Source organism: Filicampus tigris, chromosome 19 (genome assembly GCF_054856515.1).
Source record: "Filicampus tigris isolate MCC_2025a chromosome 19, RoL_Ftig_1.0, whole genome shotgun sequence".
NCBI classification, from domain to species: domain Eukaryota; kingdom Metazoa; phylum Chordata; class Actinopteri; order Syngnathiformes; family Syngnathidae; genus Filicampus; species Filicampus tigris.
In genome coordinates, this window is record NC_141235.1 from 6,148,923 (window position 1) to 6,172,911 (window position 23,989).

Here is a 23,989-nt window from a genome sequence, read left to right on the forward strand (position 1 = left end):
TCTGTGATCGAAAAAGACCAATGTGTTTGACATGTTTTTGTGTGTGCACTGTTATGTGCCCCTGTCTTTGGTGCGGGATGAATCCTATGCCAGGCAAAATAATGCACTAGTCACTTCTCGGCTTTTGGTCATGACATTTTATTGTTTTTGGCAATGGCACAAATTTGTAAGATGGCAAAAAGCCAATCACTGATAGTCAAGTTTATTTGTTAAAGCTGCAGTGCGCACTTTAATCGATCACCGTGATCACAAGACAAAATGGCAGTTTTGTGCAAAAAAACCCCAAAAACATCAATAGTATCTGATGACACACTTCAACGCTGTTTGTAAACAATAACTCTTCCAACTACTTACTTCAACGTCCATGCAGTACTCGGAAAAGACAAAATAAAATTAATCCATTAAATTCAAATACAAAGATTTGTATTCTTCCCCTGATGATAAAACCAAGTGGATGTTCATTATCAACAATGAACTGTTGGCAGTAAATGTGTATTGGTCCTCTAGTCACCTTTTACAGTATAAATATATGTAATTCTCTGTTAAAAAATAAGGCAGTTATTTATTTAAAATATGACTTTAGGTAATATCCAAACGAGCGGATCAGTCATTGTGCTGTTTTCTCTTCAGCCCTTGCACACAAGGGCTACGGCGCGACTTTTAAAAAAAAAAAACAATTTTTAAGGTCAAAGCCTAAAAAGACAACCAAAAATAAAAGTGTCTGCGTGCTGCTCAGATCCATACACGTCATATGGCCTTGACGTCCACCATGCCGCCATGTTGGCTGCCCTGCCTGGTGTTCTTGATGCCCTGCAGCTTGCGCCCATGCAGCGTGAAGCGAGACCAGGCGACCAGTTGCAGCAGGGCGCAGGTGATGGGCACAAACACGAGCATGTGGAAGCAGCCCAGACGCAGCGGCGGCGACCCTGCGCCTGACGATGCGTCCATAACGGAGCGTTTCGCCGGTTCCCTTTGGAAAATATCGTAGCCTATAGAGTAGAACACTGTCAGCAATCTGGACAAGTACAACGCGGTCAGCGTTGTTAGTAGGGTTGGGGTGATATTGCCTTTAAAAATCTGATGTCAAATTTAAATTTATTTTTTTTTCATGGAAAAAGCAGATAACATTTAAAGCAAGTTTTGCTTTATTTTGGGTACTTTTCCCCTCATTCGCTTCTTGCAATTTGCTTTATTTCTGTTGATACCACAAGCCTCAAAACTGTAATGGAAGCGTTTTTTTTTCCCAGAAAATTGTTCTTCAGGACCATATTTGCATCAACTTTCGATTAATTAATAGAACAAAATTTTCCTAATCACATTTTTTTGTGCTTTTTATAATGCTCTAAGAAGCCAGAAGATGGCGCCAAACCCCTGAATGTAGTAACTAGGGTGATGGATTGAAGTGATGCTCTTCATCTCGACTGCCGTGGAGGTTCAGCCTGGTTTGTTAATGGAAGTTATGGAGAGTCCTCACTTTATGTGTGGCCGCATTTCTGGTGTATTTTTTCAAAAAAAAACCATTTTAACGTTTGGCTGTCACTGTCGAATATTTTCAGAATTGATTACTCTATCAATTATTCCACCAATTAATGAGATAACATTTTATTTTGCCTGAAAGTGAATTAAAAACATTTTTCCCAAGTACTGTTGTTTATTTGGTATTGTTAAGTGATTAAAAAAAGATATAACTAAACTATTAAACTATCACATGAGAGTGATTAATGTTACCCTCTCCAACCTGTTTGAAACTGATTCAGTTCCTGATCCGGTCATTGTTTTCCGACATCTGTGATATCTATATTTGGAATATTTTAAGTAAAAAAAAAGGGGGGGGGGCTCTAAGCGGTTACTCAATTATTAAAATAGTTGTCGATTAATTTGATAATCGATTAATCAATTAATTTTGACAGCTCTATTCCATTTACTTTTAAGGATAATGTGAGTATGGATCACAGTTTTTGGTCTAAGAAGTCAACTCAACAACACGTACGGTTTAAATGATTAAGTAGACGTGCAAAAATTAACGGACAAGTAATCCATTTTAAAATTAATTGAAAAGTATTTTTATATTCATTATATATTTTAGTTGTAAATCTTAAGCAATTCAGCCTCTCAACGGTAAATATTTTCTAATTCAGATTAGTACAGTACAAAATAACACTTAAGTCCAAGAAAGTGTGACAAGTAAACCCTGGAAATGGCAGCCACACTCACTGGCGGCTCTGTTTGATCTCTATTAAATCATCTTAATTCACTTCCTTAACAACTTAACGACTTAATTGCTAAAACCGCTGAATGGCCCAGCCCTACGTGAACGTCCCGTACCTGTGTAGGCGCACAGTAGCCAGGTGCCAAGAAGCGGTGCCAACGTCTGCCCGGGCTTTGTGACCAAGGCAACCATGCCAAAGAGGAGGGCCGACACCGCCTGCGGCCGCCGGTTCACCACAAAGTCCTCGTCCACCAGGTCGGAAATGACCAGCTTCAGCAGCTTGCAGGTTCCCTCCGTGAACACTCGGTTGCTGGAGAGGGTGAGACAAGGAAGGCCTTGAATTGCCTTACAAATAAATACGTGCCAGGAAAACAGAAAGCCTCCATTTTGTCTGTAAAAGCTTGAGATCCTATTTGCACATTTGCTAGTGTTTATGCTTAAGTTTTCCTCAATACACTACCCACCATAATGGATTTAAAATAAAACTGTCCTTTAAGTGGAGGCTCACAGCTTACAGACATTTTGTGCACCCGATCTCAAATGTGGGGTGTCCAAAAGTATTTGGACAACTGACAATTGACACTATACACTTTTGTTTCAGGAAATGAATATTCGCCACGCAAAATGGCTGTCCATCCCTACATGGTAAACGCAAATTATTGTGACCGCCCTTAAATTCTAGAAAGTTGACACTTCAATCACATGTTGAGGTGGCATATTAATGCAAAATTTGACTCGAGTGTAGGTCTGACTGACTCGTACCGTAAGCAAACAGAGCTCACCTTGCAATGAAGATGCACAGCAAATACACGCGGTCGGCGCCGGCCAGAAGCATGGCCACGCTCAGTCCCAGCTTGAGCAGGAAGAGCCAGCGGATGACCTGGTAGACGCCGTGGCGCTGGCACAGCGTCAGGAAATACAAGTTGTTCAGGTGCGGCGCCACGTACGAGATGCCTGCGTGAGCGGACGACGTCAACAACAACAAAAAAAAGCCCGTCGTCACATTCGCGTGAAGCTAACAGAGACCGATTCGTTTTGTTTTGTTTTTTTACCGAGGAGGATGGAGCCCGTGGAGGCGGAGATGTTGTCTGACAGCAGGTGCTCCAGGAAGAGCGGGAAGAAGTTGTTGTTGAAGTGGCAGTGAAACACCTGCACTCAATGAACACACAGGGAAAAAATAAAAAGGCAAAATGAAATAAAAGTACTCAAATAATAATCAAATGAGATCAAATATTGAAATATGAGGATGGCGATCACCTGGAGGAGGTTCATGGAAACAAACCACATGAAGTTCCTATGTCTGGAGAGCTGCTTGAGGTACTGCCAAATGGTGACGGGTTGGTCTGGCGAGGTGAAAGGGGCGTGGCCAACACTCAGCCTGTGAGATGTAGCAGCAGAAAGAGGTTATAAGATGCGCACGACGAAAGTTGTCAAGTTGCTTCGAGAACGTACTCTTTGAGCGCGTGCGCTTCATCCAATCTGGGACGGAGGTCCTTTTGAAAGCGTCGCTGTAGCAACCGCGAGACGAGGAAGAAGCCCAAGGTGGAGAAAGTGGCCAGAGTCACGCAGAAGAGGCGAAAGGCGTAGAAGTCTTCCTTATCCCAGAAGGAGTAGGACAGGAAGACGGAGAAGGAGCCCAGGGCGCTGAACACCGAGCAGTGGAAATTGAGGCGCGTGCGGTCGGCGGCCGACACGGCCAGGTCGGCCAAGAGGGCGCTGTGGTGGAGGTCCACCATGGTCAGGAAACCGTCGTAGAGGCACAGGCACAGCAGGAACTGCAGGCCCGGTCGGGCCCACGCCACCCAGAAGGCCAGGAAGGACAGGGCGAAGAGCGGCCCGCTGGACGAGAGCGCGCGGAGTCGCTTCAGGACCACCTCCGGAGACGTCACCTGGTTGCCGTTCCTGCGCCGCAGCAGATGAATCAATCGACTACATCGCCATTGGATGTACGTTCCAAGCCCGTCCACAATAAGTGATTTTTTTTTTTCTAATGTGACCCTAACCCAGCAACACTGTGTAATATTAAACTGGAAAACAACCCAAATATATTTTTTTTCCAAGAATATGTTCTATGCCGTGACAAAGGTACCATTCAAACAGTTGTAAGTCAATGTGTCATCAGAAGAGTAGTATTTGAAAGTATTTTATTAAGGTTGAATACTTACACTTATACTAAAGTGCAAACATGCTTGAAGCATAACTGTCAAACTACCAGCTAGGTTTTTTCCAGATGCTTCCGTGCACAAAGCAAGAGAGGAGGTGAAGGGAGGATGCCGACACTCACTGAGGAGAGCTGAGGAAGCTGCGATCGCTCAGCCAGCCGAAGAGAGGATCGTTGAAACTGTTCCACAGCAGGAACACCGTCTGCAATGACAGACGTCTCAAAACGCGGAAAACAGAACACAGCAGGACACTAACCTCACCTCTCCCAGCCAAAAGGAGACTTTGTCGATCTTGTAGACGGACACAAAGGTGTCCACGTAGTAGAGCAGGAAGACATTGTGAAGGGTGGACGTGAAGAGAGCCAAGGAGCCGTAGAGAACCGCGGTGGGGATGAAGACGCCGCCACCATGCCAGCAGTCCGCAATGCTGCGGCCCATTCTTCCTTTCCGCCCTCCGTCGCTCAAGCCCCAGCTGGTCACCGCCTCCTCATAGCCTATAATGCAAGAGTTTATTTTTAGCATGGCTAGTTTGCCATTAGAGTTGGTTTGGCACAGGGTTGTCATTTTACATACACACCCTCAAACATTCTTTGTTTTGTATTTACGAGAGCCAGGCAATTTGGTTTAAGAAAAATAAAAATCTCTGACTGGTTTCACAAAATACAACTTCTGATTTTAAACACCTTCCTGAAAGAGGAAGTCAAGTCAAAAATATTCTTGACAATAACATGTTCTATGCGGTTCCAGTAGTCTGAACATATTTTGATCATTCCATTTGCGGAATATGGATAAAGAACCAAAATCCACCCATTATTATCCATCTCTGGGGTGGCCATTTGGTCACTTGCTGTCTGTCGACTGAAAGTGACATCACAGTCGCTCTGGGCTCAGGTAACGACCAATCACGGCTCAGCTTGCGAACACTGCGAAACGGGTGAGCTGAGATGAGCCGAGGATGGATTTTGCTGCTTACTTCATATTCCACAAATTCAATATTAAGCACAATGTCATAGACTAAAGGGGGTGCATAGAAAATATTAATGAAACATTTCCTGACTTGACTTAAAAATAATGAAATTATTCTAATCAAGTTTAAGTTTTGGTTATTTTTTTCACTTCTGGAGTTTACTCCTAAAAACAAAAATGCTTTGAAACAGTTTTGTTTCTGACATAAGTGCTTCCCTCCTGGAAAAAAAATGTTAACCTGGTGTAAACATGATCTTCAATAAATTAACTTAGCTTGATAAAATTATCGGTCAAAATACCAGGCTCAGCTGGCAATATTCTCATGAAGTTCTCCAGGTGCTGCAACGCAACCTCAGCAAAATAGCCACAGCGTGGGAACAGTCACATTCACACCTATGATGAATTTAGAGTCTACACCAGAGATGCTGCAAGCAAGGAAAGTGCCTGGGGCCCTGAGGGACGGCTGACATGGGCCCATATCAATGACATATCACTGCTCAACATTGCAACGACAACGTGTCAATAACTCCTGCTTAGGACCCCTTACTCGCTGTTGCTGGCTGGCTTTCCATATCAACAAAACTTACTGTAACCAGACACTGCAACGACACGTTGATGTTCGGATCGCTCTCTAAGGGGGCCCCGACGAGCAGGTTTGTTGGCCATGCACTAACAGGGTAACAAAAGGAAGCAAGCTTGTCAATCAGGGCATGCAAAAAATAAATAAGCGTGATGTGCTACACCATTATATGCCTGTTTGTCCCACCACCAAGCATCAGAAAAGCTTACTGTAAAGTGTTAACATTAAAAAACAGTAAACCTTCTAATAAACGCGTTTAGACAAAACAATACACATTATACTAACTTGTGTTTGGAACATAAATATATTGTAATAGGGTCACATTTCATTTGTCACATTCCAACCCCAAGAAAATACCTTTAACAAAATCTACCTGTGTATGTATTGTGAGGACAACTGTGCATATGTTGTGTCATAGTCCTGATACAAAAAAAACCCCAACAACAACACCTGTGGAGCTTTTCAAGAAGGAAGCAGTTCAAGTTAAAAGTGATAGCTCACTTAATTCGACGAAGAGTGGCACAAAATTGACCAAACTGATCCCAGTTCACCAACAAGACGGTAAAGCACAAACCATTTGACTGCTTCAACAGTTTAAACGTCGACTCGCGGTGTATTTAATGACAGTAAACCAAACACGATCGATTTAAGTGGGCAAAATGGGTACGTGGCTAACGCTACGTTAGCGGTAGTTAGCCATGGTTACGTGTTTGCACGCCAGCTGGTAAACCGGAAGCGGGTAAAAACAACTTCAAGCGTAAAATAAAAAAGAGATACATACAACAGGGGGGTGTTAACAACACCCACTAGATAAACTGGGCTCGTGAGGAGGCTATCTTCGAGGGTCGTGGAAAGCCATTGCGTCGAGATCTCGAGAACCAGCAGGAAGGAGGCCAGGTGTCCACGTACTGTTAACCACTGCTGGGCGTCTCGTCGCCCGGACGACGGCGGTAGATTTGGGGTGGGCAGATGGTCCGTGTCTCTTTTCATTGGATATTATGTTTGGAAGCAGATATGAAAAATGGAAAAAAGACAAAAAGGCAAGTAGAAGTCTCAAAGTGGTAACTTATATATATTAAAAAATCTTGCAACAGCAAAAGGCGAATACAAATATAAAAACATTTCCCTTACTAACAGGGCTACTGACTGTTGTTGTATACACGATACAGGGTTGTTGTTGTTTGAAGAGTCGTTGCACAATTTGTCAAACACGCTTTTCTTTCCATTTGAATTGAGCCTTCCACCGTACAGTCGTACACATTATTTTACCTACCGTAGATAGATAACGTCATAGGATAAAAATGCTTGCCAAATGCCTTTGCGATCTCCTGTCCAGTTGGTGGCGATATGCACCAAGGAGATGTAACCCGCCAAAAAACAAGACGAAGAAGAAGCAGCAGCAGAAAAAGAAGACAAATATACACATCCGGTTCAAGGGTCAAGTCTCCCGGTGACTGGCAGCCGTGTTTTCAGTGAGTAATTTAAACATTTTTAAACCATTTGCCATTTATATACAAATGTATGTATGTTCACTATTTAGGAGCATAATCACGACACTGAGCCATTCTAATGTGTTTATTGTTACTCGCTATGTCAATGGACGCTCGCTAGCTATCGTAAAACAATATCAACAAAGGTGGCTCGTCAGCTAGCACGCCCACAAATCGAACTCAGCTGTCAATCAAAAGTTAATCAAGGAAAGCGTTTGACTTGAATGTTGTTTTGTATGTTTTCCACCACAAAGCTGATGTCCACAATGGAAGAGTGATGCCTTCACATATGGGGAAAGTTTAGTCTCAAAATTCTTCACACACAAATGCATCTGTGATTTTCACGTGTTTTTCAGATCCACAAATATTTGTGATGTATTTGGCTTAAATAACTAAATATTTGTTTTTGAATTGAAAGAAAATGTGCTTTTCAGATCCACAAATCGTGATTTTCACGTTTTATTATTATTATTATAATATTTATTTTTTGGGGGGGGTTAATTTATCATGACTTATCGTGTAAATACTCAATTCTGCGTGTGAAATGTCGAATGTGCATTTGTGGCGTAGCAGGCACGCCGTTTCAAGATGTTCTCACTCGCACATACAGGTCTCAGATATTTACATGTGTGGAAAGGCCATCCATATACAGTACTCATTCCACTATAGGTCGTGCTGCTGTTTCCATTTAACGGGAATGAGTTGTATCCCGTTTTTTGTTTTAAAACTTCGAAATTGAAAAACGGAAAGCTGATCTCTTATGTATATTTGACACAAATCGGGAAACAAAATACGACCGTAATTTGTTTACCCCAAGCTTGTTTTGCCATGAAGACGTTATTCATCGCCCTCTGTTTGTCCGCTGCTACAGCGGTGTGGTTGAACGCCTGTTATGTTTTCTTTTTTTTTTTCGTTTTCCAATTCTGTAGCAAAATTAGAAAAAAATATTTGTCAGTTTTGTTTTGTTTAGGTTTTTGGAACGAATATTGGCAAAAAAAAAAGTAATTTATTTTTTACTCCCCGTTTTGTTAAAAAAAAGAAAAAGCCAACAAATGAGACACGGGTTGTTGGAGACAGAGACACTGCCCTCTAGCGGACTGAAGAGGGAATGTTGACAACTGCTGTGTGTGGGATAGATGACACCGTAGTGTATTTTTACTCGGGTACCATCCGACTCCCACAGGAAAAAGTAAAAATAAAAATCTCAGTCCCAGAGCACAGTATGAAAAAAATTGAAAAATTCTGTCCCGTCCCGGTGAAAGCAAGTTCTATCCCGCCCGTTCATCATAACTCCCACTCCCTATTTTAGAAGTCAGATACATTAAATAATGAATAAAGTTGCATTTTCCTCATTTATTTAATAGTTTGTCGCCCCCCTCTCCTCAAAGGCTCTCTATTTTTTTCAAAAATTTTTTCCTACTGCAGGGCTTTTGCACTTTTTCAGTTGTTCGCACCAGGGCACATGGATCTGGTTGCACCTTTTTTGGTGTGGTACAGCATGACCATATTTGCTGACGTGTAGTCGTCTCAGTTGGCATACTGTAGTTTCGTATGTAAAGATTGACAGTGGCTCGATATGTTTGCAAAAATATTTTGCTGTAATAAGAACTTTGTTTTGCAACAAGCAGCGGCTGACGGAACAGGTCAATTACTTAAGTTGAAAAGACACAAAGGAAACAATAGCAAAAAATATTCTGATTACAAAAAAATACACGTCTATCATTTTTTTAACACCTTAGACCAATTTAATATGAAAACATGTAACTTTTTTTTTTTTAACATATTACTGTTATTTTTATTTACTTGACAAAAGTCTTCGGGCACCAAAGGATTTGTTATTTTTATTCAAGCCTTTGGGGACTGGGTATAGTATAACATCATGACTAATGTTTGACATCCCAACCAGTAGAATGAAGGATCGAAGCATGATATAGGCCTATGTCATTGTTTTGATTATTGTATTTATTAACATTTTAATGCATTGATGCACTTATTTCTGTTAGGGTGTGAAGTGCTTGACTGTATTTGAACGCAACTCGCGCCGTCAATGTTTCATGTGACGTTCCCGTTATGATCCGTTTGAACCAGCGATCGCTGCTAGTTAAGTTGGACGGCCGTTAACGTGGCAAAGTACACACCCAGACTCGGATATTCCGAGAATGACGCGCGTCACACGGGTTTATTCCGTCTTGTGCGCGCAGTCCGACGGACGGACACAGTTGGAGCGCCTTTGCTGTTTGCGCGATTAAAATGTCAGCCTCCAGTGTGGGAATATGTTGTAAACGGCCTGACGTTTGTGTCAAAAAGAAATACGGTTGGCCGCCGAGCCACAGACGCACGTTCGACAATTCACACGCAGTCATGATAAATGCACACACAACATAAAAAAAAAACCACACGTGAGAATCACTAATATATTTGTGGATCTGAAAAAACGTGAACATCGCGCATGCATTTCTGTGACTAATTTTAAGGCACATCTCTCCCCATGTTCACCTGCTGCTGGTCCTGTTCCTTGTCATCTTGTCATCTACCTGCACAATCTCACCATCAACGTATTCTTCAAAGGTACTGCATGCTGCTCGTTCCTTGCATTTTCTTATAGCATTATACCTCTGGTGGCTCGAGAGGATCAAAAAATTAGGGACACCGCACAGTCTAATGACACCCATGTTGTTTTTTTTAATAAATATACTTTTAGTTTAAATCGTGAATCGTTAGACCTATTTGAAGAAAATATTGAAGTACATTGGAACATACAATAGATTTTTATTATGTACATTTTTACTCATTTTACAATACTTTAATGTTTAAAATTAATGAATGTGATTTCTCTGTATTAAAAGGAATCATTATTTTTTTTCTTCAATTCAAAAGAGTTGTCAGGGGCCTAAAGGAAGGTTTTTACTTACCTTGACAACCTGGTGCTTTGTGACTACAGCTAGGGCTCTTCAATGTTGCTAACCTAGTATCTTTTTTGCAAAAACGTGACTTTTCTGACCCCTCCTTGTTTAAAAAAAAAAGCAAGTAGCAAGTTATTATGGTTAAATAAAATGAATGAAAAATCTAAAACTGAAATGAAATAAAAATACGTTTTCAAAAATGAAAATAGTAGTCCCCCCTGGGTTCACACTGCAAATGAAGCCGCCACTCTGATGAGCACCCATAAAGATCGATTGTAGAGGCAGCTTTTAAAGGCAGAGCTGTCAAATAGTATGTTGTCAATAAATGTAGTTTGCTGGGGCGTGACGTTGCCAGACAGAAAGAGCCTCCACCCCAACATCAACAACTTAGCCAAGTCTTCGAGTATGCGGTGTACAGGTGCAGCTTCACTGAGAGGCGTCTTGAATGTGTTGCTGACCAAAATGTTGTGTTGCTTTTTTTTTTATGCTGGCCATTGCAGTGAATAAGTCATTAAATAGATAAGCCATTACAGAAATGTAAATTCTCTTGTAAATAAATGTAAAAAATCATAAGAAATAAAAACACCTTTCAATTACTAAGAATGTCATGGTGTATCTAAATTGATCCAGAACAAAATAATAAATATTACAGTTAGTGCTGTCACGCGATTAATTTATTTTAAGTAATGAATGCAAAATTTAACATAAATCGTAATCACATTTTTTCAACTATAATTTCAGACGAGACTTAAAAGATATTCACTTGAGCAAAATCTTGGAATTAAAAAAATGTAAAGTCTATTTCGATTCAGAGGCTGTTCAAATGGCTTTCTTTGATCCTTGAATATGATTCTTTGAGTATGAGGGGATGGAGCCTTTTCTGTTGCTAGAATGACCTTTTATTAAATGTCAGGCAAGCCACCTCTCTGTCCATTTGTAAAAGCCGTTTGAAGACACATTTCTAGTCTTTGGCTTTTGATCCGATGTGAGATGTGACACATTTCTGCTTTTTTCCAGCATCTACTGTATATAGTAATTTGTGTTTTAATTTATTGCGTGCACTTTGATAAAAGTTTCGCATTTTGGAAATGTAAAGTAATACTTATCAGATAATGTAGTGTTGTAAAGTGGCATTTTGACAAGGGGAGGTAAAGCAATGATATCAAGGGGAGCAGATTGCTGCCTATTGGAGTAGTTTTACTTTTTGTGTATGTTGTTTAACAATATTAAACTACTCTATCTTAGCACATGAGCAGAGTATTTTCAGTTGGAGGACTTTGAGGCCCTGCTTGACCAGTTGATTGAAAGGAGCACGAGTTGCTCATTGGATGTCAGGTGTGGAGAGAAAGCCTGCGCCAGCTGATTGCTGACACAGATGCATGACGTGTGTGGGCACATTTGCAAATGTTAAAAGCGAAGCTATACCACCTTATTTTACTCATAATACGACTTGAATCTTAAGATAGACAAATAAAACAATGGAACTTTTATGTCCAGAAGAGTGTTACTTACTACTTTTCTTTTCTGCCTGACCAGATGGATGCAGGAGGCTTGGTGCTCAAAGGTGCAGCCGACGGACTTGTGGGACATGCGGAAGGGAAGGCCAAGCTGCATTTGGACCCGTGTGAGTATTGAGCAGTGTCTTGTGCTTGAGGAGCTGATGTGTGATGTCACATTGCACCACAAGGTGGACGTGAGTGCACTTCACACCAACATGTCAGACACTTCTGGACTTTTTTTTGAATGACGATGATGTGGGCCAAATTAGTTTTAAAAATGTCATATTAAAACTATTTTTGACTAACTTGGTTCACATCAGTGTCATTTAAAAACATGTCCAGCAGTGTGTGATGATGGTGTTGTGCTGTACACTTAGTTTTTGTCCCAGTGTGCTCACGTCCCCCTTTGGTGCCATCGACTAAGTGCGGGCGCGTCATTTCAAGTAAGTGACATCACACATGAGCTCGTCAAGCAGGCAACACTTAAGCTGCTTCCATCGTCAATGTCTGTGTGTGCAACTTGAGTTGTCTTACACAAGCATTGACTGGTGAAATGCTTTCAAATTGTCATGTTAGCTTCTCTGTCCAATAAATTGTTCAATTTGAATTGCAGTCTTTGTGTTTTATTGGTAAATCTGCCTTCATTTGAAGCCTTTCATGCTGCAGTGGAAAACTATTCCAAAGGCTGCTAGAGGTCTTGAGGTGAGAATTGCACGGCAGTCACGACTACTGTGGACACAAGTGTCACATTACTACTCCCGTTTGTCTCTTCATGCCTCAAAACTCGAGCAATCTTCAAATTCATCGAGCTTTGGGTCATGTGAGATTGAGGGGAATGGTAATAGACTTGTGTCTCATGTAGTGCTGAAGTGCAACTTTGACCTGAAGATTCGAAAGTGCCTTCAAAAAAGCTATCTGCTGCTAGGACCGCCCCTAACTCCGCCCAAATTTGGAATCCACCAATCACAGGGCAGTTCGAATTTGCATAGCCAATCAGAATGCAGTAATTTGCATAACCACGCCCACTTTTGCCATTCTGACCAATCAGAGTGGCCCAAAAATTTGCATAACCACGCCCACGTCGTGCCAACCAATCGACAGGCTTCTAATTTGCATAGTCCCGCCCACCTTTTGACCAATCACAGCCTTTTATCTGCATTGCTCCACCCCCTTCCACACCCATCAGCCAATCAGAAAGCCTTATTCCAGCCTTGCCACACCCACTTTTCAGGACCCTCCCAAAAAAAAAAAAAAAAAAATTGGGGAAAAAAAAAATTAAAAAAAAAAATTGAAAAAAAAATTTAGAAAAAAAAGTTTGAAAATATTTTTAGATTTTATTTTTTTTGTTTTGTTACTTTGCTTTAAGCAAGTTTTTTGTGATGTGTGTGTAAGGATGAAGATGAGAGTTTAAGTGTCATTTGTAATCAAGCTTTATTTCTTTTGCAGAGTAGACAATCGCAAACAAACAAGTTACAAGTTGGATGACAGTCTGCTCGATGTCCAGTGCTCAGCCAGCAAGAAGATGACAAAGTAGCAAGTTGGGTGACAGTCTGCTCGATGCCGAGTGCTCAAGTGGTCGGCCAGCAAGAAGAACGAAGACAAAGTTGCAAGTTGGATGACAGTCTGCTCGTTGCGAAGTAGTCGGCCAGCGTGAAGAACTTGGACAAGCGTGTGGACCTAAGACAAAAAAAAAAATCTGTTAGTCAAAAGTTAAGTCAACGTCTTGTGCAGAAGATGTTTGGGGCTTGAAACCTACCAGCAATCAAGACTCAAGTCTTCACAGGTGCATTATGATGGATGATCTTGTTCCTTGCTGCCTGGAAAGGGAAAGAAAAAACAAAAGTGTTGGGTCCGAAAAGTTGTCACAAGGATTGTGCAGTGAAAAGAATTTAAAGAGCATACCGTCCAAGTGTAAATGTTTCCCATTTCTTCTCAGTGTGCCTCCAAGTTTGGCTTCAGCACCTCGTGGATGAGCAAGCAACAAGAAAGGCTAAAGTGTTGCAGGTACTCGATCGTCCGCCACCCTGGGCACAAGAAAAAAATCATTCAACTTTGTCGAGACAACTGGAACATGCTAGCTGAAATGAAATGTTCCTTTTCTTACCAGCAGAGGACTCATCCTCAGGCAGACGCACTTTGAGTCATGTTGTGGCGCCACCTGCAGGACAAGGAACATGTGAGTAGACAATTCTATTACCAACCTGAAATGCAGTTATGTTTTACTGTTACGCTTCTGCAGGAGCTCCTCGTTGGTGCAGTCATCTGGGATACCCTGGCAACCTGCATGATGTGCACCATTCAAGATGGATGACATGTAAAGACAGTCTCCTCGTCGCTGCACGGTGGCGTCGTCAGTTGACCAGCGTGTGGAACTAAAGACAAAAGGTTAGTTAAAAGTTAACTCAGAAGCTAATGGCATTAGCAACATACCATGAATACGTACTGTTTAACCTTTGATGACAACATGGCGACTCAATTTTAGTTGACCAAAATATTTTGATTCACTGTGGACTGGAACCTTCCACTGCAGCAGCTGGTCGAGCTCCTGAAACTCTGGACTGGTGCAGACACTTTTCCCCGGATGGACAAACCTGCAAATGCCACAAATGACAGACCAGTCAAGCTGTTATTTTTAGTACTTTTATTTGCATGTCTTAATATTGTAGGCAGCTTTGAGGACCTTCCATATTTATGGAGAATTTCTTTGTCCAGCAGGTGGAAGAGTCCCTGACGGCACCCTTACTGGAACCTGCAGTGCATGCCAACTCAAAGAAAAAGCAGGCGAGTGCTCTTTCAACATGCCAAGTTTTTAGTAGCCCGTTTAACAAGTTGATCATGGCGCCACCTAGAAAATAAAAAACAGTCAAGTACTTTGATTCATCAAGTTTGAATTTTGCAACAGGTCCCAACCTTGAAGAAGAGCTCAACGTCACAAGTTGATCCATTCTGCATTGATCAGGTTCTTCAGCACTACCTGGTGGAGAAGAGCAGGACAAAAAAGGTAACGTAGCTTGTTGACCAGTCTTCCATCCTGTTCCTTGTGGGTCGCTGTCCTGCCAGTTTTCCATTGCGCCCATCTGCAACACATCCGATTCAAATGATCAGAAAGCTCTTTAGGAGCCTGATCATTTCAATCAGGTGTTTCGCAGCAGGGAGACAAAACATTCAGGAAACTAGCCTCAAGGAACAGGATTGGAGACGTCTGATGAGAGTCCTGACTGCAACATTGGCAAAACGGCTGAGAAAAAAAAAAATGCTCACTCTGTATACCACCATCTTGTTCCACAGCTCTCAATGAAGCTCTGACATGACTGCAGAAAATGAGGGGGAGGAAAAACAAAAAGCAGAAGTTTGGAATGGACACTGCTGGGAAGTCACATCGGGTTTCCTTCGGTTTCATCCAGAATCTTGGCTGGTGCTTCTTCCTGGAGTGATACTGCAGCAAACATTAAAGTTGCCATTGAATGCACTGAGTTCCCACCTGACTCAGGTGTCGAATCCAGGTCTAGAAAAGTCAACCCCCTGCCATAGTTTGGCTGTAGCCGAAGGTGCTTCCACTCACCGGCAGGTAAACGAGCGCCCCAGAAGCTGCTTGAGTGGACGCACCTGTGGCGCAAGTCAAATTGGCTGGATTTTTACCTACTGCACCTGGATTTGACACACCTTTGCTAATTGATAAGATGGTCAGCACATGCTGAAATAATTAGTCAAACATTTGTACATGTATGAAAGTGTGTGTTTTACCAGTGAGGAGAGCAGAGCTGGACGCCTCTTCAACAGCATGGTGGCCTGAAAGACAAACGTAAGGAACGTAAGCATTCCACTTGAAAATAGTCAGCCTGACAAGCTAGTGGCTTAGCAACTTGACATTTGGGAAACATGCAAAAGTCTCATGACGCCATGTCCTAAAAAGACAGGGGGGTCAGCCATTTTAAGGGTCATTTGAGACGTTCTGTAAAAAAGATCTGAGCCTGTTCACAGAAATAAGAATCAACACACACAGATACTTGATTTAGTATGTTTAATAATGATAAAATGGTATATATGGTGTATATAAAAACAGCAGTTGTGCCAATTTGCAGTCGACCTGGCCGTTCTGTTACAAGCCTGTGGACAGAAATGAGACCGTTAAACGCATGTATGAAAATATACTTGATTTATTCAGTTTAATTGTGAAGTTTTAGCTACTTACCTTCGGCAAAACGGCACTATGGTCCAGATGCTGGAAAAGGTTTGAGCAAATGCTTCGTTAGTCATCGTCACACAAAGTAGCTGTATTTATTGTTGAATAAACATCAACTTCAACATGAATAAATACTTAAATTATTGCGTTCATCCATTTATCAGTGTGTATATTACACAAACGCTTTCTGGTGCAATTTAAAGTCGTAGGAAGCGTTAATTATCAACGCTACAGCAAACGCTTTAGCTTGCCATGTTAGCAAGGCGCGAGCGCGCCCAAAGTGCTACTTTGGTTCAAAGTGAGCAAAAACAGTGAGTTTTAAAGGTCTATTAAAGAGTGAGCACTTGCCTTGTAAAAGTTCTAGACGATCTTGTGCAGGAGATGTGTGCGGAGCAGCAGGTGGACGAAGATGACTGGAAGCTGTCAGCAAGCTGAGAAAAATGATTGTCTTGCGTTTCCCCGACTTAAATAGGTTTCCGGTGATGACGTCACTTCCAGAGGGAAAAAAATTAAACCTTATATAACACAGAAGCTAAGAGATAGGTAGTCCCAAGTTAAGAAGTTGTGGTCCGTTGAATATTCGGTAGTGAAATAATAGAAGCATCGTCATTAATGCTTACCTGGGGTTTGAACCCGTGTTGCCCGTCTACGAACTGGTGAAGTCTACCACTCGACTACCACTTAGTGGCAATATTTGACCCTCGTTGTAGTATATGTCACATATAGTGACGAAGTGAAAGTAAATGTGTTGATTAATGCAGATATATATAACCAAACGATCCGTCAGAGAAGCTCTAATATGGTCGAGTGGTTAATGTCATTGCTTGGTCTTTGGGAGACCCGAGTTCGATTCTTGATCTGTCCTCCATTTACTTTGAAAATGGAGCAAAGAGTGAGGTTCGAACCCAGGTCTCCCGAACACCAAGTTACTTCTTATACCACTCGACCATCTTGGCGGAGGAAATTCAGAATTTTTTTTTGTACTTATTGGATTATGATCAACAGTTGAACATTTATCCAGTCATTACCAGAGCCGCTTATTCTCAGTGACATGAAAAAAGGAAATGTAATTGGGGAGCGGGTTGGTGAAGTGGTCACTTACACTGCAAACATTCCACGTGGACTGTGTGATGATGACACTCAAACCTAACAAATAACCCCCCCCCACCCCCCCCCCAACCGGTGTTTACTACGACCAACTTCTTGATGTCACCCATCAGGTGAGAGTCAACTTGGTTTGAAATTGAAGACGAACATGACAAAGAGGCAGTGTAGTTTGTTACTTTGCTTTATTGGTGATCGTGAATAAAGTGCTTGAATAAAACACACAAGTGTCTTCTTGTCTTCTTCAGTCGCAAATGTTTAGTTCGTGTTTTAATTTCAGGATGCCTTGTCGATAAAGGCAACTCTGCTGGGAGGTTGAGAAGCGTCTCGTCTCGTTGGTTGGGCAGAGTGGGTGTGTCGCTACTAGTGCGACAGGTCTGTAGCCTTAACCTGCAACACACAACAAAACATGATGAAATAAAATTGAATAATAATAACTATTAATACTATTGGGGAGAAAAAAATGGGAAGACTTTCCGAGGCCCACCCAAAGTATTACGTGTCATCGGGAATATACTCCACCGCTCATCCAAAATTGGACCGCTTATTAGTTGGTCAGAACAAACCACTTAATTTCAGCAATGTTCTTGGGATACCAAGTGTGAACCACACTCATGCCACAGCATCTGGGCTTAAAGGACCCCTCCAGATAATATTATTTGTTGCATCCACTCTCTTGTTTACTTTGGCGTATTGAGAATATAGCAAACATGAAAAGAACAAATAAAAAGCAAACGTGTGTCCCTGTAAGGAGTTTATTTTTGGAGCAATGATGAAACTGAATTGGAATCTTGTAAGTCACTTGCAATGTTTAATAAGTTTTAAAAATAAGTAATAAAAAAAATGACTAATAATCAGGTATAAATAGGAGAAACTAGAATTCTAACTCTTTGCTGTGTTAGCATTAGTGTGATAAATGATATACATTATATATAGGTATGTGTAATATAATGATTTTACTATATGCACGTGTGTGAGAATGTAAGACAGTTTTTAGGTTGACTTTCTCTTGAAGGTGAGGTTGGAACAACATAAAACAAAAGCAACAGGCTCCAGAAGTACGTCAATATTATACAATATACTTGAACATTCAAGTACACACGATATCGTCTTGAGGCGCTACGCTGTCGCCATCTCGTGGTCACAAGGAGAAATGCTTTCGGTGACAACAACAACATATAAAACAGATATACGAGCCGTATTTCGATCTGTGTCACGTACTGTATTCTATTTTCGTTTTACAATTAAAAATGGAAAATAAAACAGTTTTTGGGACTTTTCCTTACTCGTTCCAGGCTACAAAATAGAAAATTAAGCTGTATTTCAATGTTGGTGTTTGTATTTTAAAATGAAAATAAAATAACGAATCGTTTTTCCATTTTTCATATCTGCTTCGAAATATGATATCCAATGACCAAAAGAGGCACGGACCCAAAACACATCTATTCAGTCGATTTGCCTTTTGTTGGCAGTGTTGGTAAACGAAACAAACGCACGATAAAACTAGCGATGTAGCGATCAAATAATGCAACATATCACAGAAACTATACTGTCGGCGCGCTATTAAGACATTTCATTCCGGTATCAGCATTAGAATCCCCATGCACTGGGGCAAAGCAAATAACCACAAATGTCCTACCTCATATGTCCGGGTTTGCACACACGCCCCCCTCGCTGCAAACTTCGAGCAAAATGTCATTAAAAACGTAATTGATCTTAATTGTCGTGTACCAGCAGAGGCCGATCAGTGTTCGGAGATCGCACGACGCCGTTCAAAATAGATTTAAAAAAAATAAAACTTTCCAGCGGTTGAAGTGGTCCAAATAATACCGGTAGCTTATTGACCCCCGTGCAAAATTGGGAGCGAAAGAAGTTCCCTTACCCAGAGTGCACCGCGCGTACCGGAGCCCTGCAAATCGAAACGTCCACGCGCGTACCGGAGCCCTGCAAATCGAAACGTCTAAATCGCCCGTTATTTTTTTTTCTTGTTCCATTTGTCATACGTGCACAAAATCGGAAATTGGAAAAGGAGTCATTATCATTTTTTTCCATTTTGGTTTTTGGAAGGAATATCAAAATGGATGATGAATGTTTTATCGTAATCCTGTCGTATAAAAAACATATGGCATTGAAAACTTGAATGAAAATATTACTGTCCAAGATTAGCCATGCGTGGCTGTCTCCAGCACCAACGGGCCCACACACAGAGGCCCTCGCAGACCTCGGGGTGTTTTCCCCCGTCTCGGTTGCCTCTCGGGACCCTTCCAATTGCTCCGTTAAGAGTCCCTCAAAAATACACATCCCCCTTATTTTATAGACCCGGAAACAATTTATGGTCATTACAGATCATTACAGATAGCATCTCCAAAACTTCCCGTCGTTGACTAAATGTCTGCCAGAGCGGACGCGCACGCTCGCACACACACACACACACACACCCCCACACACACACACACAAACACGATGTACAGTCAAAAGAGTTAAAGAGGAGGAAAAGGAAAACAAAGATGCAAAGGGTTTGTTTGTTGGTTTGGGCTTAGCAGTTTTAACTACAGCAGCAGAGATTAGACTATAAAAAGAAGCAAAATAAAACATAAAAGCAGCATGCAAGAGCAGTGGACCACCCAGAACCGTCTTGGATGTGGCTCACGGGAGTGTTTTTCTTTCCCCTCAGATAAACAGGCTGCTACTGTGAGATGGTCTGGACCGAGTCCCGAATAGTACCTTGATCAATGTACTCCGCTAAAGAAATGAAGGCATGATGATGGATGATGTTGGAGTGTGTCCTCTACAATCTGTTTGAAGAGGTTGAGGTCAGGGCTCGGTCAAGTTCTTCCACAGCAAATTGATCAAAGTGTGTTTTGATGGACACACTTCCACACACTTTCCCCACTATGTTTGGAAGACGTTTGACTCACAATAGAAGACATTTGCAGCACATATTCCAGTTGACAATAACTTGAGCTCACTTGTTAACAGGAGCAGACGGCATCTGGGGCAAGACGAGGGGGAGGAGGGGAGGGGGGGGGGGGGCTTGTCGCGGACGTTGAGGGTCGGGGGGGTCTGGAGGAAGAGGAGGCCGTCACCAGCAGAGCTCCCAGTGGACGTCGGCCGGCTGAGCAGAGCAGCAGGAGAAGAAGGAGAGGAGAAGGTGTCGCTGCTGGAGACACACGCCGGTTTTTCTTGGGGGGGGGGAAATCACAAAACAAGTGTAAGTGCAGACATGTTTGACACTTCTCACTATCCATTCAACTGTTTCAACTATGACGGAGACGCATACGCTTCCTGTAGCACGGACCAGGAGAAGAAGATCTGTCGGCCCGCCTACAGGTAGGAAAGAGCCCAACTTCACTTTTCTATTTTCTGGCGCAAAGTTACAAGAAAAAGTTACCTTAAGGCATCCTTTATGAAAATGTAGTCGGCCAGTATTATTGTTTACTACCTTGTCACATAATAGGCTTTCAATTGTTGAGCAAGCAAGCAGCCATAAATAGGCATTTAATATACAATGCAATCCCATTCATATGCAAAAAAAATCATGGCACTCTCAATATTAATGACAAAGTCACGTACATAGTTGAAGGTTAGTATATTTTGTATATGAATAAAAAGATGAAAATGATGATAGCTTTTTATGTATATGTAGTTTTACATGTATCCAAAACGTCATTTTCTTATGATGCTGAATTTGAAATATGTCAAAGAAAGTAAGAACATTTGAAAGATTCCCTTTAAAGAAATCCAGTAACACATGAAAACAGAATAATTTAAACACAGGATTTTACATTTTGGAAACTTTTCATAGTGATTTTGAAATATACATACATTTTTTTTTTTTTACATTTTACTTGGACTTCTCCATTTCAGATAACTTGATTTTTTTGTTCAATATATATGAGCAACACAGGCCATGTGTAGCTAGGTGTAGAAAATTAATATAAAAAAAATATTAAATTGTATTCCTTACTAATCACATCCAAAATGAATTCAGTGTATTTTAGGGTCACTTCAATTCAAATATGAATATTGAAGAATTCATGGTATGGTGAATCATATATATATATAAATTATATACACATATATACATATGTAAATTATATACATATAAAATACAATTTTATTTATATAGCGCATTTCATAACAGCTAGAGCTGTAACAAACCATTTTACAAACAAAACAATAAATAAAAGAACAATAGTAAATGATATACATATATATATATATATATATATATATATATATATATATATATATATATATATATATATATATATATATATATATATATATATTACACATAATGAACTTCTCATATGGCTTAATTGAAACGCGTGTGCGTATGCGTGTGCCCGTCAGCTACATCGCCTTGATCGCCATGGCGATCCAGCAGAGCCCCGAGCAGAGGGTCACACTGTCAGGCATTTACGAGTTCATCATGAGAAGGTTCCCTTACTACCGCTCCAACCAGAGAGCCTGGCAGAACTCCATCAGACATAACCTGTCGCTCAACAGCTGCTTCATCAAGGTGGACACACAAGTCGATCACACTCGATCCATGTGGAAGTGTGCAGTTTTAAAGCATCTCACTGTTGCCTCACAGGTTCCCAGGACGGAGGGAAACGAGAAGGGAAAAGGAAACTTTTGGACTTTTGCCACAGGTTGCGAATCCATGCTTGACCTCTTTGAAAACGGAAACTTCCGCCGTCGCAGGCGCAGGCGGAACATGAAAATCGGCCTCCGCGACTCGGGAGAGGCTCCGCTCCGGCTTGCCGAGAGCCCCGGAAAACAGCGAGCGGCTGCGCTCCGCCACCCCGAGGCGGACTCTGACCTTTGCCCTTTGAACCCCCACAGGCCTCGGCCGTGCCCCACGCCGAACCCCCTGGCCCCGAAACCGGAGTCGGAGATCAAGTTCAGCATTGACTACATCCTGTCCACCCCGGACCCGCCCGTGCCTGGGATCAGATCCTCAGGCCCGGCGGGACCACCCGTACATGTTCTGGAGCCCCAACACCTTAACCTGCACTTCTGGACCCTGTGAGGGTGGGTGGGGGTTACTGATTCTGGAGCAAACTGTGAGGATTTTTTCAAAGACAATAGTCATTTTATTGACTTAAAAGTGTAATTAAATGAGAAACAAAGTAGAAAGGTACAGTACAATGTGTTAAGTTGCAACACAGAGAAAAAAAATACCACTATCGCATTTAAATATACAGTATGAACGGAGTAGTGTGACAATAGACAACAATAGTGTCCCATATACACTAGCTGAATTTTATGTTATTTTTTTATTAACTGGACAATATGAAATCAGACATTTCTTTTAACCAGCTTAAATTAGCACTGTGCATAGAGAGGTCAAATGGATCAAATGTTTCACTTTTCCTGACATTCACACATAAATTATGCAAATGATTGAATTACTGGCAGTATATGCAAGATGCTAACCTATTAGTTAACAATGGAAATAATTCACACACTAATAAAAAAAAAAAAACGAGACTCCAATGTATGGAGACAAATTAAACCTATAAAATCATACAATCTGAGTCTCATTTTATGTTCAAAATCTACTATTTTGCTGAACTAATATTAGTCATTCTTGGCAGAGAATAAAGAATATATGACTGAGTACTGTTACATTGTCCGTCTACTGTACATCTGACGCTGTCCTGCTAATGTTCAATCAGTTGCTTAAAGTGGTATAGCACCACAACACAGACGCTATTAAGCATCAGCATTAAGCTAGCTAGCGGACTGAAAGGCTAACTTATGTGGTTATTTCAAACACACAAAGTGTCATTCTCTTTGTTTTTTGTTTGGTTGGACAGTAAACTTCAACTAGGAGTGGAAATAAACAGCTTCACGCTTGTTTTTTTTTTTTTTTTTTGAAGACGTTAATGTAGAATTCTGAAATGCATAAAAGCAGCTCAGAATTAGCATGTAGCGAGCAGACTCCCGTCACGGGAGTCTGTTGCGTGTCCCCACCGCCCGCGTAAATTCTTTCTTTTTCGTTGACCTTTGGAAATCCTGATTGACTGACACTTAAATTCTAATCCACTCGCTGCTTATTATAACACATTATATGCACCTTGTTAATGAAAAAAAAAACAGGTCCGGCCAACACACATTTCGTGCATGAGGGAGATCAATCATACTTGTGTGCTGCTGAAGGGACATTTTTCAATTTAACCTTTATATAATGTGTTGACTACATCAGAGAACACACTTAACATGAGTGGCATTTAATATAGCGTAACACTTGCAAGGTGAGGCCCAGATGTGACCCTATTTAAATAGGGGGGGGGTTGTTGTGGCTGAGCTTTAACAACGCCGCCCCCTCCACTTCCTTTATACACACACCAACAAACCCCTGATGCTATTCTAATTAAACACTTTATGCCTCCTTTGCAAATGTCCCTCATCGATCTGCGGTATTTTTTTTTTTTTTTTTGCGAGCGAGGTGCCCCCCAGCAAACATCTGCAGCAGCGCCAGTGTTTATGGATCAGCAAGTTTCCATTAAGAAAGTTGTTGATGTCGAATAGTGGGCCATGCCGTGGATATATTTGGGTAAATTAACTTAGCATAAAGTGCTCCGAGGCGACTGGGGGGGGGGGGGGGGGGGTTAGGGGGCCGTAGCAAGTAGAAAAGCAAAGGCCGGAAAAGTCTGCGTACGGATTGTGCTGTGAGTGATTGTGGAGCTACTGGGCTATCAAATACCAGCAATCCCTTCAAATCTGGCAGTATCTCGAGCCAGCGGTTCAAAATTGCTGACGCCGACCGCGTTTCCCATTTAAGTGGATGTTGAGAACTTCATTAAATGAGTAAAATGAGCAGCTTTGGGCGAGAGGAAGTAGCGTTGCAGGTCGGATTGCATTGAGAAAGCCATTGATGT

General features: G+C 41.5%; 2 protein-coding genes and 2 long non-coding RNA genes across 25 annotated transcripts; 2 read left to right on the top strand and 2 right to left on the bottom strand.

Annotated features, from left to right (window-relative positions):
• Window positions 1-122: 122 nt before the first annotated feature.
• slc68a1a (solute carrier family 68 member 1a) lies at window positions 123-11,907 on the bottom strand. Of its 5 annotated transcripts, none has more exons than XM_086016472.1 (11): window positions 11,823-11,907; window positions 6,492-6,899; window positions 5,925-6,006; window positions 4,633-4,865; window positions 4,494-4,573; window positions 3,662-4,111; window positions 3,467-3,587; window positions 3,262-3,358; window positions 2,992-3,163; window positions 2,326-2,519; window positions 123-989 (listed from the first exon to the last, which is right to left on the bottom strand). In XM_086016472.1, exons 2-11 carry the CDS (start codon window positions 6,492-6,494, stop codon window positions 748-750), a joined length of 1,674 nt encoding a protein of 557 aa, XP_085872598.1. In that variant the 5' UTR covers window positions 6,495-6,899; window positions 11,823-11,907; the 3' UTR covers window positions 123-747. The 5 variants fall into 5 exon arrangements, with proteins under 5 accessions (XP_085872598.1, XP_085872599.1, XP_085872597.1 ...); XM_086016473.1 differs by lacking the exon at window positions 11,823-11,907 and adding an exon at window positions 7,191-7,322 and having other exon boundaries at window positions 6,699-6,899; XM_086016471.1 differs by lacking the exon at window positions 11,823-11,907 and adding an exon at window positions 7,191-7,322.
• Window positions 6,386-17,317, top strand: LOC147129146 (uncharacterized). Of its 5 annotated transcripts, XR_015082545.1 has the most exons (12): window positions 6,697-6,957; window positions 7,254-7,389; window positions 7,662-9,975; window positions 11,847-11,934; window positions 13,256-13,592; window positions 13,746-13,813; window positions 13,917-13,985; window positions 14,049-14,194; window positions 14,522-14,590; window positions 14,712-14,810; window positions 15,098-16,819; window positions 16,902-17,317. It is a non-coding gene; the product is annotated as an uncharacterized LOC147129146 (long non-coding RNA). The 5 variants fall into 5 exon arrangements; XR_015082544.1 differs by lacking the exons at window positions 6,697-6,957; window positions 16,902-17,317 and adding an exon at window positions 6,386-6,478 and having other exon boundaries at window positions 15,098-16,433; XR_015082547.1 differs by lacking the exon at window positions 16,902-17,317 and having other exon boundaries at window positions 6,692-6,957; window positions 13,261-13,592; window positions 15,098-16,433.
• Window positions 13,224-16,445, bottom strand: LOC147129147 (uncharacterized). Of its 14 annotated transcripts, none has more exons than XR_015082538.1 (14): window positions 16,341-16,433; window positions 16,002-16,031; window positions 15,897-15,916; window positions 15,554-15,598; window positions 15,372-15,415; window positions 15,071-15,245; window positions 14,720-14,783; window positions 14,490-14,654; window positions 14,253-14,400; window positions 14,033-14,181; window positions 13,914-13,967; window positions 13,712-13,833; window positions 13,566-13,626; window positions 13,224-13,486 (listed from the first exon to the last, which is right to left on the bottom strand). It is a non-coding gene; the product is annotated as an uncharacterized LOC147129147 (long non-coding RNA). The 14 variants fall into 14 exon arrangements; XR_015082535.1 differs by having other exon boundaries at window positions 15,372-15,472; XR_015082532.1 differs by having other exon boundaries at window positions 15,554-15,916; window positions 16,341-16,445.
• A 2,911-nt stretch (window positions 17,318-20,228) lies between the features above and the next one.
• Window positions 20,229-23,100, top strand: foxl3 (forkhead box L3). Its single transcript, XM_086016476.1, has 3 exons — window positions 20,229-20,426; window positions 21,453-21,621; window positions 21,697-23,100. The coding sequence occupies exons 1-3, from the start codon at window positions 20,320-20,322 to the stop codon at window positions 22,132-22,134; spliced, it is 714 nt and encodes a 237-aa protein (XP_085872602.1). The 5' UTR covers window positions 20,229-20,319; the 3' UTR covers window positions 22,135-23,100.
• The last annotated feature ends 889 nt before the right edge of the window (window positions 23,101-23,989 follow it).

What these genes read in the sequence shown, in the direction of transcription:
- foxl3 (XM_086016476.1), top strand. Translation starts at nt 20,320, where the DNA reads ATGTTTGACACTTCTCACTATCCATTCAACTGTTTCAACTATGACGGA. An exon ending in ATCTGTCGGCCCGCCTACAG is followed by an intron (nt 20,427 to 21,452) that starts GTAGGAAAGAGC and finishes TGTGCCCGTCAG; the next exon opens with CTACATCGCCTTGATCGCCA. An exon ending in TCAACAGCTGCTTCATCAAG is followed by an intron (nt 21,622 to 21,696) that starts GTGGACACACAA and finishes GTTGCCTCACAG; the next exon opens with GTTCCCAGGACGGAGGGAAA.
- slc68a1a (XM_086016472.1), bottom strand. An exon ending in TTTCCATGAACCTCCTCCAG is followed by an intron (nt 3,359 to 3,466) that starts GTGATCGCCATC and finishes CATTGAGTGCAG; the next exon opens with GTGTTTCACTGCCACTTCAA. An exon ending in CTGTGCATCTTCATTGCAAG is followed by an intron (nt 2,520 to 2,991) that starts GTGAGCTCTGTT and finishes CACCCTCTCCAG; the next exon opens with CAACCGAGTGTTCACGGAGG.